Source organism: Gekko japonicus, unplaced genomic scaffold (genome assembly GCF_001447785.1).
Source record: "Gekko japonicus isolate JY-2015 unplaced genomic scaffold, Gekko_japonicus_V1.1 scaffold3167, whole genome shotgun sequence".
Classification (NCBI taxonomy): Eukaryota; Metazoa; Chordata; class Lepidosauria; order Squamata; family Gekkonidae; genus Gekko; species Gekko japonicus.
Window position 1 is genome coordinate 68867 of NW_015159802.1, and position 16815 is coordinate 85681.

Below are 16815 nucleotides of genomic sequence, written 5' to 3' on the forward strand. Positions count from 1 at the left end.
GAGGAACTAAGGCGGGAAGTTCAAACCCGCCAACGGGACTTGTGGGTGGCACCCGAAGATCGTCTAGAGTTGGTCGTTTCGACCGTTTGTGTTGCTGTGTCGTGTGCCAGTAAAGTATGAGCTGCTAAATCACTCAGAGTCTGTCTCAGACTCCGAGTGAAGGGTGGGGTATAAATCCAATCCAATAAATCAAATTGTGTAGCGCGTCGAACCCGCTACACAACAGTCAACTAATCTTTTTACGCGCAGGAAAGCCAAGGGAACTGGGGAAGTGGTCAACCCTAGCCTACAAGAATGTCCCGTCAGCTATACCAACATACAACAAGTACCGTGCACAGATGATTATAACATATCATAAATAATTTTATATTTTTTGAAAAATATGTTTACAATAATTTCTACATATATCATTAATCCTCTTAATCACAATTCACAATATAAGAGATATCAAAAATATCAAATATCATCTCCAAGAATCTCAAAAGCTATAGTACAACCTTATAATTAATAATAGTCCTCCTCTGTTAAATAAAAGTTTCCAAAAGGGAGGACTCCTTAAAGTCTCTTTATAACATGTCCTCTGTCTTCCTCCAACAGAGGTCCAGATATCCTTCTGTTTCAGAATCTTCCTCAGGGAGTTCAACAACAATTTTCAGCAAAAGATTGCCACATACCAAAGTTTTAATCCAAAGTTCTCTTTCAATGAACGCTGCAAAAAAAATTTTTCATGAGCTAAAAGCCTCCTTTTCACTTTGGAGGAGGCTTGTAGCTCATCAAAAAATTTTTTTGCAGCTTTTGAGATTCCTGGAGATGATGTTTTTGATATCTCATAAGAGATATCAAAAATATCAAATATCATCTCCAGGAATCTCAAAAGCTGCAAAAAAATTTTTTGATTGTGAATTGTGATTAAGATTATTAATTATATATGTAGACATTATTGTAAAAATATGTTTCAAAAATATTTATGATATGTTATAACCATCAGCTATACGGCAAAGCTCTACGGGAGAAGAGAACCAAAGGGGCATCATTTAGACCGCTTTACAGAAATGCCCCAGGCTCTCTTGTAGTTCTACCACACTAATCATCTAAGACAACATTCAGCGGGCGAGACAGTTTGGGCAATGCGAGATGTTTGCAGTCAGCAGCTCAGTGACGTGTCCCTGATCAGTAGCTACAAAATCCACTTCCGGGAGGACGGATTTGGGTAGCAGTTCCAGCAACCGTTGACAGGGGACCGCAGCACCAAGATCTTCAGTAGGAAGCTAACGGTTTTCTAAGTGGCGAGTCCTGATGCAATGGCAGCTTAGGCCATTAAAGGGAAACTCCAGCAGAGAACTAGAGGCTCAGACCCGTCCCCAGGCAACCCAGCTCCCTTAGTTTCACTCCAAGTCATCTGCTGTATTCAAAGGTACCCAGGTCTTCTCAGGCCCAGACCGGAGGCATCTGCTTTCGACCAGGGCCACCCATCAATCTCCAAAGCCAGGCGATGTTGCCGAAAAATGGCCGAGTCAGTTGTCCCAGCTAAGTCAGGCTGGGCAAATCAGCTCCCAGCCCACTCCTTTTAGCTCCACCAAAAAGCCACAAGGACAAGCTCCTCACCGGCTGGGAGTGATGGTAAGTTAGGTCCTCCTGGGCATGAGGCCGTCCGCAATCATGGCCCAATACTGTTCAGGGCTGGCTCAAGTCCAACCGAGATCAGCTGGAGTTCGTTCCAGGGCACCTGGCCAAGTTTCTGACTTTCAAGGCTGGTCTAAAACCATCCAGAGGACATTCAAAGGGTATGCAATCCATCCAAGGGCCTTCTCAGGCCCATCTGAGCTTGTCCAAAGCCACCCACCAGTAGCCAGAACTGAGGTTTGGGGTCAGTGGCCCCGTGGTGAAGGCCGCACGGTATTTGGGACGCATGGTGGATTCTCAACAGAGAGTCTCCCCAAACTTTATAACTCTCCGCTGTTCTGCCGGGGCCACAAGCACCGCCCGATTTAAAACTGAGGTAAGCTTGTCCGTTTTGCAAGTTGACAACTTAGAGATTAATTAAACAAAAAACGGATGGGAGCTCCAGCTCAAGAGATCCATGCTGGATGCCCTCATGAATTTATAGCCAAAATATATCATTCTCACAGGGTGGGACAGCCAAGCATTCTTCAGAGGAGAAGAAAACATAATACCTGGGCTGCTCAGCAACTGAAGGGACAGAAAATTGGATGGCACAGCTAGTCTCTGAGGGAAGGAGGAGGAGCGTCATACCAGGCTCACTAAATATCTTTCCACACTCTGAGCATTCAGAAGGATTCTCTCCTATATGAGTTCATAGATACTTTTGAAGATCACACCTCTGAATGGATTTCTTTTCACACTATGTGCATTCAAAAGTTTTTTCCTTGCTGCGGGTTCTTAGATCCTGTTGAAAGGTGATAGCCCAGTTGAAGGCATTCCCAGCCTCTGAGCATTCACCTCTGTGGGTTATTAGGCGCAGTTGAAGATTCTCATTCCAACTGAATCTCTTTCCAAACTCTGAGCACTTACAAGGTTTCTACCCTTTGTGAGTTCTCAAATGCTTGTGAAGATGGCTACTCAACCGGAATCTCTTTCCACACTCTGAGCATTCAAAAGGTTTCTCCCCTGTGTGGGTTCTTAGATGCTTTTGCAGATGGCTGTTCTGATTGAATTTCTCTCCTCTGAGCATTCAAACGGTTTCTCCTTTGTGTGGGTTCTTAGATGCCGTCGAAAATTGCTACTGTCACACAATCGCTTTCCACACTGAGAGCATTCAAAAGGTTTCTCCCCTGTATGGATTCTTAGATGCTTTTGAAGATCACCACTCAACCGGAATCTCTTTCCACACTCTGAGCATTCAAAGGGTTTCTCCCCTGTGTGGGTTCTAAGGTGCTGTTGAAGACTGCCACTTAACCGGAATCTCTTTCCACACTCTAAGCATTCAAAAGGTTTCTCCCCTGTGTGGATTCTTAGATGCTTTTGAAGATCACCACTCAACCAGAATCTCTTTCCACACTCTGAGCATTCAAAAGGTTTCTCCCCTGTGTGCGTTCTAAGATGCTGTTGAAGACTGCCATTCTGACTGAATCTCTTTCCACACTCGAAGCATTCAAACGGTTTTTCCCCTGTGTGGGTTCTCTGATGTTGTTGAAGAATGCTACTTGTACTGAATCTCTTTCTACACTCTGAGCATTCAAAAGGTTTCTCCCCTGTGTGGTTTCTTTGATGCAGTTGAAGATTGCCACTGCTATTGAATTTCTTTCCACACTCTGAGCATTCAAAAGGTTTCTCCCCTGTGTGGATTCGACGATGCTGTTGAAGAATGCCACTCAACCTGAATTTCTTTCCACACTCCAAGCATTCAAAAGGTTTCTCCCCTGTATGTATTCTTAGATGCTTTTGAAGATCACCACTCAACCTGAATCTTTTCCCACACTCTGAGCATTCAAAAGGTTTCTCCCCTGTTTGGATTCTTAGGTGCTGTTGAGGTTTCACCCCTGTGTGGATTCTTAGGTGCTTTTGAAGATGGCTGTTCTGATTGAATTTCTTTCCACACTCTGAACATTCAAAGGGTTTCTCCCCTGTGTGGGTTCTTTGATGCAGTTGAAGACTGCCACTCAACCTGAATCTCTTTCCACACTCTGAGCATTCAAAGGGTTTCTTCTTTGTGTGGGTTCTTTGATGTCGTTGAAAATTGCTACTGTAACTAAATCGCTTTCCACACTCAGAGCAGCTAAAAGGTTTCTCTCCTGTGTGGGTTCTTTGATGTAGCTGAAGACTGCTAGCCAAACTGAATTTCTTTCCGCACTGTGAGCATTCAAAAGGTTTCTCCCCTGTGTGAGTTCTTTGATGCTGTAGAAGATTGTTACTCTGACTGAATCTCTTTCCACATTCTGAGCATGCAAAAGGTTTCTCCCCTGCGTGGTTTCTTAGGTGCACAAGGAGCTGTGATCTGTATTTAAAGTACTTTCCACACTGAAAGCATTTACATGCCTTTGTTATAACGTTCCTTGGTGATTGTAAATTTCCCTGTCTTCCATCAGAGTCTGTCATTCTACTCTCTGAACAGATAAATGGCTTTTCTCCTGAATGAAAGCTTTCATGTTTAAGAAGGTCTGATTTCTGTGAGAAACCCTCGTCACTGTCTGAGCAGCTATAATGCTTCTCCCCTGAATGTGTTTGTTGATGGTTAAGGAGCTCTGTTCTGCAAAGGAAATTCTTTCCGCACTCCAGGCACTGATGGGTCTTCTTTCCACTGTCCACTTGCAAACGGATATTATATTGCATTTGATCTGAGAAGTTCATTCCACACTCCGACTTGTATGTTTCTTCCACCATGTGAATTACTTCATGGAAATCTCCCCCATGGCAAGGAATAAGTTGATCCGTCTTCTCGACTGTATGTCGTCCTTTCTGCCTCTTGGGTCTGCCTTGATTCCTGAAGTTTCCTTTCAAGTCTTCATTCTTGACTTCACCTGGCGACAGATGATGTAGTTCCTCGTCCTCCTCATTCCTCTGATCGCCCTCTGTTGGAATAGAGAGAGAGATCCCATTAGCACCCACACAAGGAGGTCTGATTGGCCATTGACATTCCATCCACACACTAAGCGTTTCAGGGGCTGGTTTCCACTGTACACTGAAATGTATAATAATATACATGTTAAACGTGGCTTCCTGCCTGCCTGTGTGGTCCATCTAAGAACTTTGCTTCAGCCTCTTCATTCTTGGCTCTTCCCAAAAAGGTAGGTAGAAAATTTATTGTATATGGCCATAGGCCTTTACAATCAAGAGTCATAAGAACATAAGCACATAAGAGACCCCAATGTTGGATACAGTGGCAGCGCTTACCACCAGCAGGCCCCAGGAGAGGACTGCCTGTGCACCCCACCACATGCAAATGCCGATTCCAGAGAGGCGGTCTTTTCATCACATCCCCATCTCGATGCCAACACTTTTTCTCCTCCTTCATCTTAGCAGAAATGTATGAAAGTGATCCCTCAGCAGTGTTCCCTCTAAGCTGTGTTAGTGTGAGCTAGCTCACAGTTTTTAGCCTCCGGCTCACACACGTTTGCCTTCGCTCAGGAAGGATGGCTCCAGAGCAAACTAATTGATGCAGTAGCCCAATCACCCGCTCACAACTTTAAGGCCGGTCGCTCACCAAGTAGAAGTCTTGCTCACAAGACTCCACAGCTTAGAGGGAGCATTGCCATCCAGTCTTGTCGCAGGCTTTGGATCCCAGTGTCCCCCCCCAGCTGTGCGCTTTCCCATCCTGCTCTGCTGTGCTTCTCCAGAGCTGCCCGGCTGTCTTCAGGAAGCAGGCTGGTAGGTCTTTGATTCTTCAGTTTGGTGTAGTGGTTAAGTGTGCGGACTCTAATCTCGGAGAACCGGGTTTGATTCCCCCACTCCTCCACTTGCACCTGCTGGTGTGACCTGGGGTCAGTCACAAGCTCTGGCACAGCTGTCCTTGAAAAAGAGCAAATTGTGCCCCACCCACCTCCCAGGGTGTCTGTTGTGGGGAGGGGAAGGGAAAGGAGTTTGTAAACCGCTCTGAGACTCCAAGTGAAGGGTGGGGTATAAATCCAATCTCTTCTCTTCTTCTTCTTCCCTTTTTATTTTCTCCCCTAGTAGTGGGAACTTTGTGACGGGAAGGGTTCAAATGGTGTTCGTACTTCACAGCTGCATTTATTTCCTTTCTGTAGGGCCTGTATTTCTTATTTTCCTGACCTAACCTGGTTCTCTTGATGTTAGCGTAATGGACTTATTTTCTTGTTTAAGAAGCTGACACCCTTCGTTTCGAGTGTGGATCGGTATCTCGACCCTGGTAGATGGCAGGTTTACGATCTCGGGAATTAATACCCCGCAATACACGTGTTTTCTCTTTGCTAGCAGGACGCTTTTGCTAGCTACAGGGGTAGACGTGTATGAGTGATCTTCCTGAGAGCCTCTCTCAATGCCTCTACTAGCTCCATGTCAGGACACCCTCTATGGCTTGGGTGATGGCCAGAAAGCTGGCCTCAGTTGCCCCTGGGCCAGCCGGGCGGCTTTGGTTGCTCTGCCCGGCCATGCTGAACATCACTTTCACTGCCACCCAAGTTTGGTGTAGTGGTTAAGTGTGCAGACTCTAATCTGGGACAACCGGGTTTGATTCCCCACTCCTCCACTTGCACCTGGCTGGATGACCTTGGGCAAGCCATAGTTCTGATAAGAGGTTTCCTTGAAAAAGAGCAGTTTCTGTCAAGAGCTCTCTCAGCCCCACCCACCTCCCAGGGTGTCTGTTGTGGGGAGGGGGAGGGAAAGGAGTTTGTAAGCTGCTCTGAGACACCTTCGGGTAGTGAAGGGCGGGATATAAATCCAATCTCTTCTCCTCTTCTCCTTCTTAAAAATCCCCATGAGCGAGGGAAGCTGCAACTTCCCTGCTTCTCTCCCCCTAGCTGTGGTGGGATTTCTGCTGACTCAAAACAGAAAGACTTTTTTTTAATGAGAAAAGCAGGTCCCGTCCCCATGTATCTGGGGGGCCAGTTTGGTGTGGTGGTGAAGTGCGCGAACTCTAATCTGGGAGAACCGGGTTTGATTCCCCCACTCCTCCACTTGCGTCTGTCTGGATGACCTTGGGCAAGCCGTTCTTGAAAAAAAGAGCAGTTTCTGTCTGAGCTCTCTCAGCCCCACCGACCTCACAGGGTGTCTGTGGTGGGGCTGAGAGTCACCGTTACCACTTCCTGTGGCATCAGTTTCTACAAACTGTTTCTGTTTTCTGGGAAAGTTTTTTTCCTTTGACCCTTCTGTTTGGTGTCGTGGTTAAGTGCGCGGACTCTAATCTGGGAGAACCAGGTTTGATTCCCCCACTCCTCCACTTGCAGCTGCTGGATGACCTTGGGCAAGCCATAGTTCTGCCAAGAGCTGTCCTTGAAAAGGAGCCGTTTCTGTCAAGAGCTCTCTCAGCCCCGCCTACCTCACAGGGTGTCTGTTGTGGGGAGGGGAAGGGAAAGGAGTTTGCAAGCCGCTCTGAGACACCTTTGGGTAGTGAAGGGCGGGGTATAAATCCAATCTCCTCTCCTCCTCCTCTTCTCAAGAGCCACAACAGAGGATAAGTAGTGGGGAAGGCCTGGAAACGATGTATTTTGTTAAACATTTTGATTTGTGCCTCATCCCAATGGTGTGACCTTGTGCCACCAAGGAAAGATCCCTTACCCAGAGAGGCCACGTTCCCGTAGTTCTCCCGCATGACTTCCCTGTACAGAGCTCTTTGTCCCGGATCCAGCAGGGCCCATTCTGCCTTGGTGAAAGAGACGGACACCTCCTCAAAGGAGACGGGACCCTGAAAGGAAAAGCAGATTCCCTCGTCAGAGATCGTGCCAGGCAGAGATGGCACTATCCTACGTCTCCCGGATTCCCAGCCTGACTGGACGGGTGCTCAGCCTGATAACGATACCTCCTCCTTGGAGGGGGAGGAACAGCCAGCTGGAATAGATCCAGGGGTCATTTCCTGCGGGAGCGCACAGGAGCGGAGCTCCGGCAGCAAAGAGCCCAGGGGGTGGGCACATGCAACAAGCCCCACCCCCTGTTCCCAGCAGCCCTCAGTCAGAGCAAGAAGCAGCCAGGTAAGTTGCAGAGCCCCCCCCCGGCCCCCCAGTCCAAAACAGTCCAGTGGCACCTTTAAGACCAAGTTTTATTCAGGTACAAGCTCTCCCTCCTCTGTGAGGGCAGATCTGCACATTCCCCAAATGGCTAGCGATCCAAAACAGTCCAGTGGAGCCTGAGCGGTGGGTGCTGCCTTCTGACACACTTCCGGTGATGTCAGGGGGTGTGGCATATGCAAATATGTTAATGAGCTATGCTAATGAGCTCCTGCACCTCTTTTACAACGAAATGGCCCCTGAATAGATCCCATCAGTCTTCAGGGACAGGAGATGCAAGCTCTTGACCAGACACCGGCTGCAACCAATTTGCCCTCTCCTCCTGCTGCGAGCGAGTTACCGGCATCGGACACCGAGGAGAGGGAGGAGGCCAGGCCCAGCGTTTCTCTCTCTCTTTTTTTAAACCCCCCCCCCCGAGAGGGGAATTTTTTATTTGCATTTCTATAAAACTACAACAGAAATTGGGGAGGGAAAATCTACAATCTATAGGAAAAAGTAAAGAAAACCTAACTAAAAACCCAAGAATGGAGGTTATACAATGCTTAAAAACATAGTTATTACTCTTATACATTTGCTTTCAGACATGAAGAGTGCCCGCCTATCATCGCTTCTGTTGACAAAACCTGCTTATCTGACGGAACAGAGAGTAGTTCCAAAGCTATAACGCAATAATTACAGCCCTTAAGAAAAAATTAGCATCACCACGCTTTACTCCCCCCCCCAAGGCATCTTTTAAAACCAATGTTCCCTCAGTAAGAACATTACAACACGTACAGCCCGCTGCAGTGAACGTTTGATGAATCACAGACACCTGTCGCCAGACGAGTCCTTGTAGGGATGCGTGCTACAATTAGCCGCAGCTAACCAGCCCATGGAGAGTCAGCGATAAATCCAGGAAGGGGGAAGCGGCTCATTGTGGATGCAACGTGTACCTGGGCTGCATCACCACCCACCCTGTCTCCTGACTGGAACCTCTGTTGCTCTGAACCTGGATTGAACACCTGACTTCTGGACCCCCATCTCTTGGACTGACTGACGACTCCCCTTTCCGGATACCTGACCCTCGGACTGCTTCCTGACCACTCTCCTGCCTTGCACCTGTACTGTGAGTGATCACCTGGTCCCTTCTGCCTGGCTGTCCTGTGGGACTTCTGCCTGCTCCCACACCAGGCCCACTGGGGCCATTACAGGCACACTGGGAGGGGGCAGATAAATGCACGGTATTACATCTGGGCCACAAAAATGTCAAGCACAAATACTGGATGGGGGACACGTTTCTGGGGAGTAGCGTATGCGAAAGAGGTCTTGGGGTAAGAGTGGACTGTAAACTGAATATAAGAACATAAGAGACGCCAGTGTTGGATCAGGCCAAAGGCCCATCCAGTCCAACACCCTCTGTGTCACACAGTGGCCAGAAATACCAGGTGCCCTCAGGAGGTCCACCAGTGGGGCCAGGACACTAGGAGCCCTCCCACTGTTGACCCCCCCAAGCACCCAGAAGACAGAGCATCACTTGCTCCAGCGTCCCTATCTATACCTTGTGGCTAATAGCCACTGATGGACCTCTGCTCCGTATGCTTATCCAATTCCCTCTTGAAGCCGTCCATGTTTGTAGCCGCCGCCACTTCCTGTGGCAGTGAATTCCATGTGTTATCACTCTTTGGGTGAAGTACTTCCTTTTATCCGTTCTAACCCGACCACTCAGCAATTTCATTGAATGCCCACGAGTTCTTGCATGGTGAGAAAGGGAGAAAAGTACATCTTTCTCTACCTGCTCTTTCCCATGCATAATCTTGTAAACCTCAATCATGTCACCCCTCAGTCATCGTTTCTCCAAGCTAAAGAGCCCTAAGCGCCTTAACCATTCCTCATAGGGAAAGTGTTCCAACCCTTTTATCATTTGAGTTGCCCTTTTCTGCACTTTTTCCAAAGGTATAATATCCTTTTTAAGGTGTAGTGACCAGAACTGCACACAGTATTCCAAATGACTTTGCCCACTTGCTTTGCCCGCACGCACGAGATATATCCATTGGCTCATGCTTACAGGGGGGGATGCTTGATTTTACTATAAGTCAGAGGCCCTAGTACTGACGGCCATTCCTGACACAAGCTGTACACATGTTCATTAGTACTGGACTCATCAATAAACAGTTATCTTCTTATGAAACCCTGTGTGGTGTGACCTGACTAAGGACCCTGACAGTTGTAGCCCCTCTGTATACCGCCTTGGACAGGCCACACCTGGAGTACTGTGTGCAGTTCTGGAGGTCTCACTTCAAAAAGGACGTAGACAAAATCGAGAGGGTGCAGAGGAGAGCGACGAGGATGATCAGGGGTCTGGAGACTGAGCCCTACGAGGAAAGGGCTGAGGGCCCTGGGAATGTTTAGTTTGGAGAAGAGGCAATTGAGGGGGGACATGATTGCTCTCTCTAAATATTTGAAAGGCTGTCATGTGGAGGAGGGCAAGGAGCTGCTCCAGTTGGCAGCAGAGGATAGGAACCCATAGCAACGGGTTTAAATTGCATGCAGAAAGGTATCGGATGGATATTGGGGAAAACTTTTTCATGGTCAGAGAGGTTCAAAGGTGGAATAATCAGCTGCCCAGGGAGGTGGTGAGCTCCCCTTCACTGGAAGCTTCCAAGAAGAGGCTGGACGAATATTTGGCAGAGATGCTTTAGGCTGGTCCTGCCATGGGCAAAGGGACACCTTGACAGCAACTGCAGGAGCAAAAGCCCCCCTGTGAAAGGAGGGGGGACCCCGGCTTCCCACCAGCTCATCTCTCTTACCTGGACTGGAGGCGCAGCAGATGTCTCCACACCTCTGCCAAGACGATGGCTGAACACCACCTCTCCACTGCCTGTGACAGAGACGAAGAAGGAAGAAAGATTCTTAGCCTAGAACCCCTCGTTGGTTTGCTTGTTCGACGCCTGCTCCGTGCACCCTCCTTCCCTGGGCTGTGAAACCTTTTCCACGGGAACACCAGACACAACTTGTAAGGATTTTTAGTCAACTGTGGGAGGGCCGGAAGAGACATACCAGATACCCATCAATGTTCCCTCTAAGCTGTGGAGTCTTGTGAGCAAAAATTCTACTTTGTGAGCTACTGGCATTAAAGTTGTGAGCAAGTGATTTGGCTACTGTATGAATTAGTTTGCTCTGGAGCCCCATCCCTTCCTGAGCTAAGACAAAAATGTGTGAGCTGGAGGCTAAAAAACTGTGAGCTGGCTCACACTAACTCAGCTTAGAGGGAACACTGATATTACCCATGAGCCTTTGGGGCTTCGGAATGCTGCCGACCCCTGAGATTTCTGTGAGAACTGATCTCTGGAGTTCAGAAACACGTCCAGCATCCCTGCTCGATCAGGCCCAAGGCCGTTGGGATCAGACTCCGTTCTCCCGCCAGCGGGGCCCTCCCACGACCCCTTCAGTCCTGGCTGGCAGGAGGGGCGGGGCGGAATGACACCACAAGATACGTCGCTGTCACATCCCTCCGAAAACCAAGAGGTGACTTCGGCGTACATGAAATCTCCAGGGTACTATGGACGGGTTTCCTGAGTGTCTACCGTTGCTCTGACATCACACCCGATCCACATGCCACCCCCAAACAATACAGGGGTTGTCGAAGGCTTTCACGGTCGGAGTTCATTAGCTGTTGCAGATTTTCCGGACTGTATGTAGGACCTGAAGTTTCGCCAGCAGCTGCGACTGGCATCCTCAGAGGGATAACACAGAAAGATGGAGGACTCTCTGTGTCGAGGTGAGAAGAGAAATCGTAGGCAGGTAATTTATATCTACTCAGGAAGGTGGGGTAGGGCTGAGTCATTATTATGTCATTATTATGTAGGAGTTTCCCAGGCTGTGAACATGCTAATGGAGGAGCTTTCCTGAGGAGGTTCTTTTGCATATAGATTGTTTCCTGAGGAGGTTTCCTGTTTCCTGAGGAGGTTCTTTTGCATATGGATTGGCTGTTTCCTGAGGAGGCTATTCAAGGGCGTGGCCATCAGCACATCCAGTTGTTGACATTTGTAAGGCTTCAGTAGGTGTGATCATGCCAATCTATTTGACAGATGTCTGACAGTCCAGGGAACCAGAGCAAACCGGTTCAGACTGGAGCTAAGCTGAGCAAAGTCACAGTGACTCAGCAGCAAGCTGATTGGCTGGTCAGTGTATATATGTGAATGTAGACTGTTCATTTCCCCCCTTCTATTTGTATGAGCGTACTGCGGAGCACTTTGACGGAGCGCTGCAATATATTGGACAATAGTTCACTGTACATAGTTAACCACAAGAACTGTGTAAGCGTGGTTTACTGCAGTTGACCCTTAAAGGTAAAGGTAAATGTTCCCTTGCTCGAAAGCCAGTCGAATCCGACTCTAGCATTGCGGTGCTCATCTCAGTTTCAAAGCCAAATAGCCAGCGCTGTCCGAAGACGTTTCCGTGGTCATGTGGCTGGCATGACTAAACACCGAGGCGCACGGAACGCTGTTACCTTTCCACCGAAGTGGTACCTATTTATCTACTTGCAATTTCTTGCTTTCGAACTGCTAGGTTGGCAGGAGCTGGAACTAGAGACAGGAGCTCACTCCGTCACCCGGGTCTCGAATTGCTGAACTACCGACTTTCCATAGCCTGCAGTTCAGCGTCTTAACCACTTGAGCCATTGCAGCTCCAGTTGACTCTTAGCAGGGTGCAACTGGATCTTAGGTGGAAGACTGAACCAGTGACATGCGCCGCGTGACACCTGTGGCACTGAATTCCAGAACCGAATCACAGAATCACAGAGTTGGAAGGGGCCCTACAGGTCATCTAAGTCCAGGGGTGTCAAACATGCGGCCTGGAGGCCAGATGAGGCCCCCGGAGGGCTTCTCTCAGGCCTCAGTGGAACCAGCTGTCTTCTGCTTCTTCTTCCAGGTCTGCTGCTGCTGCGTCATCATAGGTTTGCAGATTACAGGTACGCACCTGAACAGCCATACTCAAGATGGCAACGGCACAGAAACTTTGATGCAACAATTCAGAGCAAGAGGTGTCAGTGATCAGACACCGTTGAATAAACAAAATATTGCAAGAGTGCTCATGTTTTGAGCATGTTTTTATTTTAAAAATTTTTTTAAAGCCCTTTGTGTTTGTGTCCTTTATAAAGTTGAGATCTCCGCTCCCTGGCATTACGTTTTATGACACACACGGCCCGGCCCGACAAGGTCTCCTTTAGGTCAAATCCGGGCCTCATAACAAATGAGTTTGACATCCCTGATCTAGTCCATGCAGGATCAGCCCTAGAGAATCCCTGACAAGGGTTTGTCCAGCAGCTGCTTAAAGACTGCCAGGAAGGGGGAGCTCACCGCCTCTGGAGGCAGCTGATTCCACTGTTGTGCACCTCTTACTGTAAAAAAGTTTTCCCCAAGATCCAGCCCTTAATTTAAACTCATTTTATTGTGAGTCCGATACTCTGTTGCCCACTCTGAGTTGTGTACAGAAGTTATTTCCTTTTTCCCCTGTCCTAAAGCTGCGGTGGCTCAAGTGGTTAAGACGCTGAACTGCAGGCTGTGGAAGGTCGGTAGTTGAGCAGTTCCAGACCCGAGTGTGCCGCATGACGGAGTGAGCTCCCGTCTCTAGTTCCAGCTCCTGCCAACCTAGCCATTCGAAAGCAAGAAATTGCAAGTAGATAAATAGGTACCGCTTCAGTGGGAAGGGAACAGCGTTCCGTGCGCCTTGGTGTTTAGTCATGCCGGCCACATGACCACGGAAACATCTTCGGACAGCGCTGGCTCTTCGGCTTGGAAACGGAGATGAGCACCGCAACCCTAGAGTCGGACTCGACTGGAACCTTTACCTTTTACCTTTAAAGTATTGACAGATACGTTTGTGTAAATGCTATGAGTATTATTATAGCGTCACAAACAGCTTTGTTTCCTTTCTGCTCTTCTAAACCTTCTACCCAACAGCTTCACCATGTGCCCCAATCCCATAGCCTTACCACGTGAGAGGGCATTTTGGGCACACGCCCAGGCCTGAGTCCTCTGCCGTTCCTCCAACAGAGATCCTTCCTCTTCAGAGAACTTTGCTCCCGTCTTCACTGCTGGTCCCCACATCTGAAAAAGCAGGAAAGGAGATGGGAATGAGAAGGAACAGATGGATCCGGCCCCACTCCCAGACTCCTCACCCCTAGAGGCAGAAATATCCGGGCAGGAAGGCTTAGCATAAGGTCGCTACTTGAACTGAGCGAAGGAGATCCCCTCACCTGCTCTGCCTGCCTCTTCTCCTCGGCCTGACTCAGGAGGAAGCCTTCGGCCAGGGCCACCGCCTGGGAACTGGACTCCGGCCCGCATCCTCTCACCCAGCCCTGCATTTCCTGGGGCAGGAGAGTCAGGAACTGCTCCAGGATCACCAGGTCCAGGATCTGCTTCTTGGTGCGCCTCTCCGGCTCCAGCCAGTGGCTGCAAAGTCCATGGAGCTGGCTGCAGACCTCTCGGGGCCCAGCGGCCTCATGGTAGCGGAACTGCCGGAAGCGTCTGCAAAGTACATCTGAGACTGCAGTGAGCTGATCACGGATCTCTGGCCTTGGGCTTTCCCAGGATTCAGCACCACTCCCAGCTGGGGTGTGAGGGGGGCCTTTCCTCGCTGTCCTGCCAGTTCCAGGTCCTTCTTCGTCCTGCTCTTCCATCTCCTTCCCCTTCCCTTTGGTTGCCTCCGACTTTGGGAAAACACCCTTACTCACGTGTCTATGAAGAGGGAGAGGAAAACGTATCAAAAAGGCAGAAAGAAATCCAAAGAAAACAGAGCTATGCCACCGCCCTGGTCAAGAGACACGTCAGGATTGCCACGGTGGATTAAATTTTTTTTTTAATTATTTTTTATTTATTGGATTTGTATCCCGACCTCCCCTTGACGGGCTCAGGGCGGGTGCCAACAATATACATACAGTACAACAATAGAAAACAAATACAATTAAAACCATGTTAAAACATGTGAAACATACAACTCTAGTAAAAGCCAGATAGGAGCTGCGGTGGCTCAAGTGGTTAAGACGCTGAACTGCAGGCTGTGGAAGGTCGGTAGTTCAGCAGTTCCAGACCCGAGTGTGCTACATGACGGAGTGAGCTCCCGTCTCTAGTTCCAGCTCCTGCCAACCTAGCAGTTCGAAAGCAAGAAATTGCAAGTAGATAAATAGGGACCACTTCGGTGGGAAGGTAACAGCGTTCCGTGCGCCTCGGTGTTTAGTCATGCCGGCCACATGACCACGGAAATGTCTTCGGACAGTGCCGGCTCTTCGGCTTTGAAACAGAGATGAGCACTGCAACCCTAGAGTCGGACTTGACTGGATTTCGAGCAAGGGAGACCTTTGCCTTTACCTTTAAAAGCCAGCTATCTCAGATGTTGATAGTGTTGGGGATAGATTCCCCAAAGATCTATAGTGTTGGGGGTCTCCAACCCCGGCTGTAGATAGGGGCCGACCCAAGCGGTAAATGTAAATGGGGGGCCGACCCAAGGTATACATGAGGGCCGACCCAGGCTATAAGTGGCGGCCGACCCGAGGAGGGGGACGCCCGCAGCCTCAACCAAAAAGCCCGGTGGAAGAGCTCCGTCTTTCAGGCCCTGCAGAATCGGAACAGATCCCACAGGGCCCTGATCTCACTCGGGAGCCCCTTCCACCAGGCCGGGCCCAGGGCCGAAAAAGTTGCGTCCTTATTGTAGTTCGAGGACCGGGACTAATGTCACTGTGCTACGTTATGCGTCAAACTTTTTTAGGTTTGCCTGATTGGTCCTTCAGGAGAGTAAAGTTACAAGAATGGGCACAGTAATAAGACCAGTGAAAAAAGGAAAAAGAACTGTGACAATTTAGTGCTTGGTAAAGGCGTTCAGCAATTATAGCCCATTGAAGAACATAGCTGTAAGCACAGCTTTATGATGAAGTGAATCAACAGTATATTTCCAATACGTCACCAAGAGAAATGAATTGTTGAAAGACAGTTTATGTACATATCCTTGTTCAGAAGAACATTGTCGAAACGGGACACCATTCCGGAGACCACCATCTACATTCACTATTATTGTATATTATTGTATATTATGATTTATGAATATATTACCAAGCGCTAAATTGTCACAGTTCTTTTTCCTTTTTTCATTGGCCTTCAGGAGAGTAAAACATCTCTATTTGGCTCTTTAAAAATCTGTTGCCGATCTTAGGGTCTTGGCCTCCCATGTCTGCATATCAGTCTGTCTTAGGGGCGACGTCTCCACGTCTCCTGAATGAACGGCAGGAGAGTCAACAGATCACGAGGAAAATAGCAGATGGGATGTCAAGCACTGCCCCAAAATGCCTTGCATGCGGGGCAGCCAATCGGCTTGCTAGATTCATCCCATGGGATCACGCCTTTCTGGGCCTCCCGATGACCATTCGTGGCCGAGAATTTAGTTTAAGTTATTTTAATGCACAAAATTCAGGTCCTGCTTTTCTGCCCCCACAAGGGCCACCGAGGCGGCTAACAAATTAAGACATTCATGTATGTGTTATGTCTTTATTTATCTTATTAAAAGTCCACCTTTTTCACTGGGATTCAAGGAAGTCTATACAGAGCAGAGGTCCATTATAGAATGATAGAATCACAGAATGTTAGAGTTGGAAGGGACCTTGCAGGTCATCTAGTCCACCCCCCTGAAAACTCTGCAGGAGCGTAGTGGCTATGAGCCACAACTGCAGTGCTCCCTCTAAGCTGAGTTAGTGTGAGCTAGCTCAGTGTATTTTTAGCCTTCGGCTCATACATTTTTGTCTCAGCTCAGGAAGGAGGGCTCCAGAGCAAACTAATTTATTCAGTAGCCAATTCCTCACTCACAACTTTAATGCCAGCGGCTCACAAAGTACAATTTTTGCTCACAAGACTCCACAGCTTAGAGGGAGCATTGACCACAAGGTATAGATAGGAACTCTCAGTCTAGGGCAAGGGATGCTCTGTATTCTTGGTGCCGGGGGGGGGGAGCAACAGTGGGAGGGCTTCTAGTGTCCTGGCCCCACTGCTGGACCTCCCGACGGCACCTGGAATTTTTGGCCACGGTGTGACACAGAGTGTTGGGTTGGATAGGCCATTGGCCTGATCCAACATTGGCTTCTCTTATGTTCTTATAGGAACTCTTGGTCTGGGGCAAGTGATGCTCTGTCTTCTTGGTGCTTTGGGGGGGG

The 16815-nt window shown here is 48.7% G+C and overlaps 1 protein-coding gene across 1 annotated transcript in view; it reads right to left on the reverse strand.

The window, feature by feature from the left end:
- Window positions 1-984: 984 nt before the first annotated feature.
- Window positions 985-16815, reverse strand: part of LOC107107182 (zinc finger protein 345-like) — a 20678-nt gene continuing 4847 nt past the window's right edge. Inside the window, exons 3-7 of the mRNA XM_015407441.1 lie at window positions 14353-14356; window positions 13612-13726; window positions 10424-10494; window positions 2753-4527; window positions 985-1003 (exon numbers count right to left, since the gene is read on the reverse strand). Coding sequence (XP_015262927.1) covers window positions 985-1003; window positions 2753-4527; window positions 10424-10494; window positions 13612-13726; window positions 14353-14356 — 1984 coding nt within the window. The remainder of the gene's footprint in view (window positions 1004-2752; window positions 4528-10423; window positions 10495-13611; window positions 13727-14352; window positions 14357-16815) is intronic.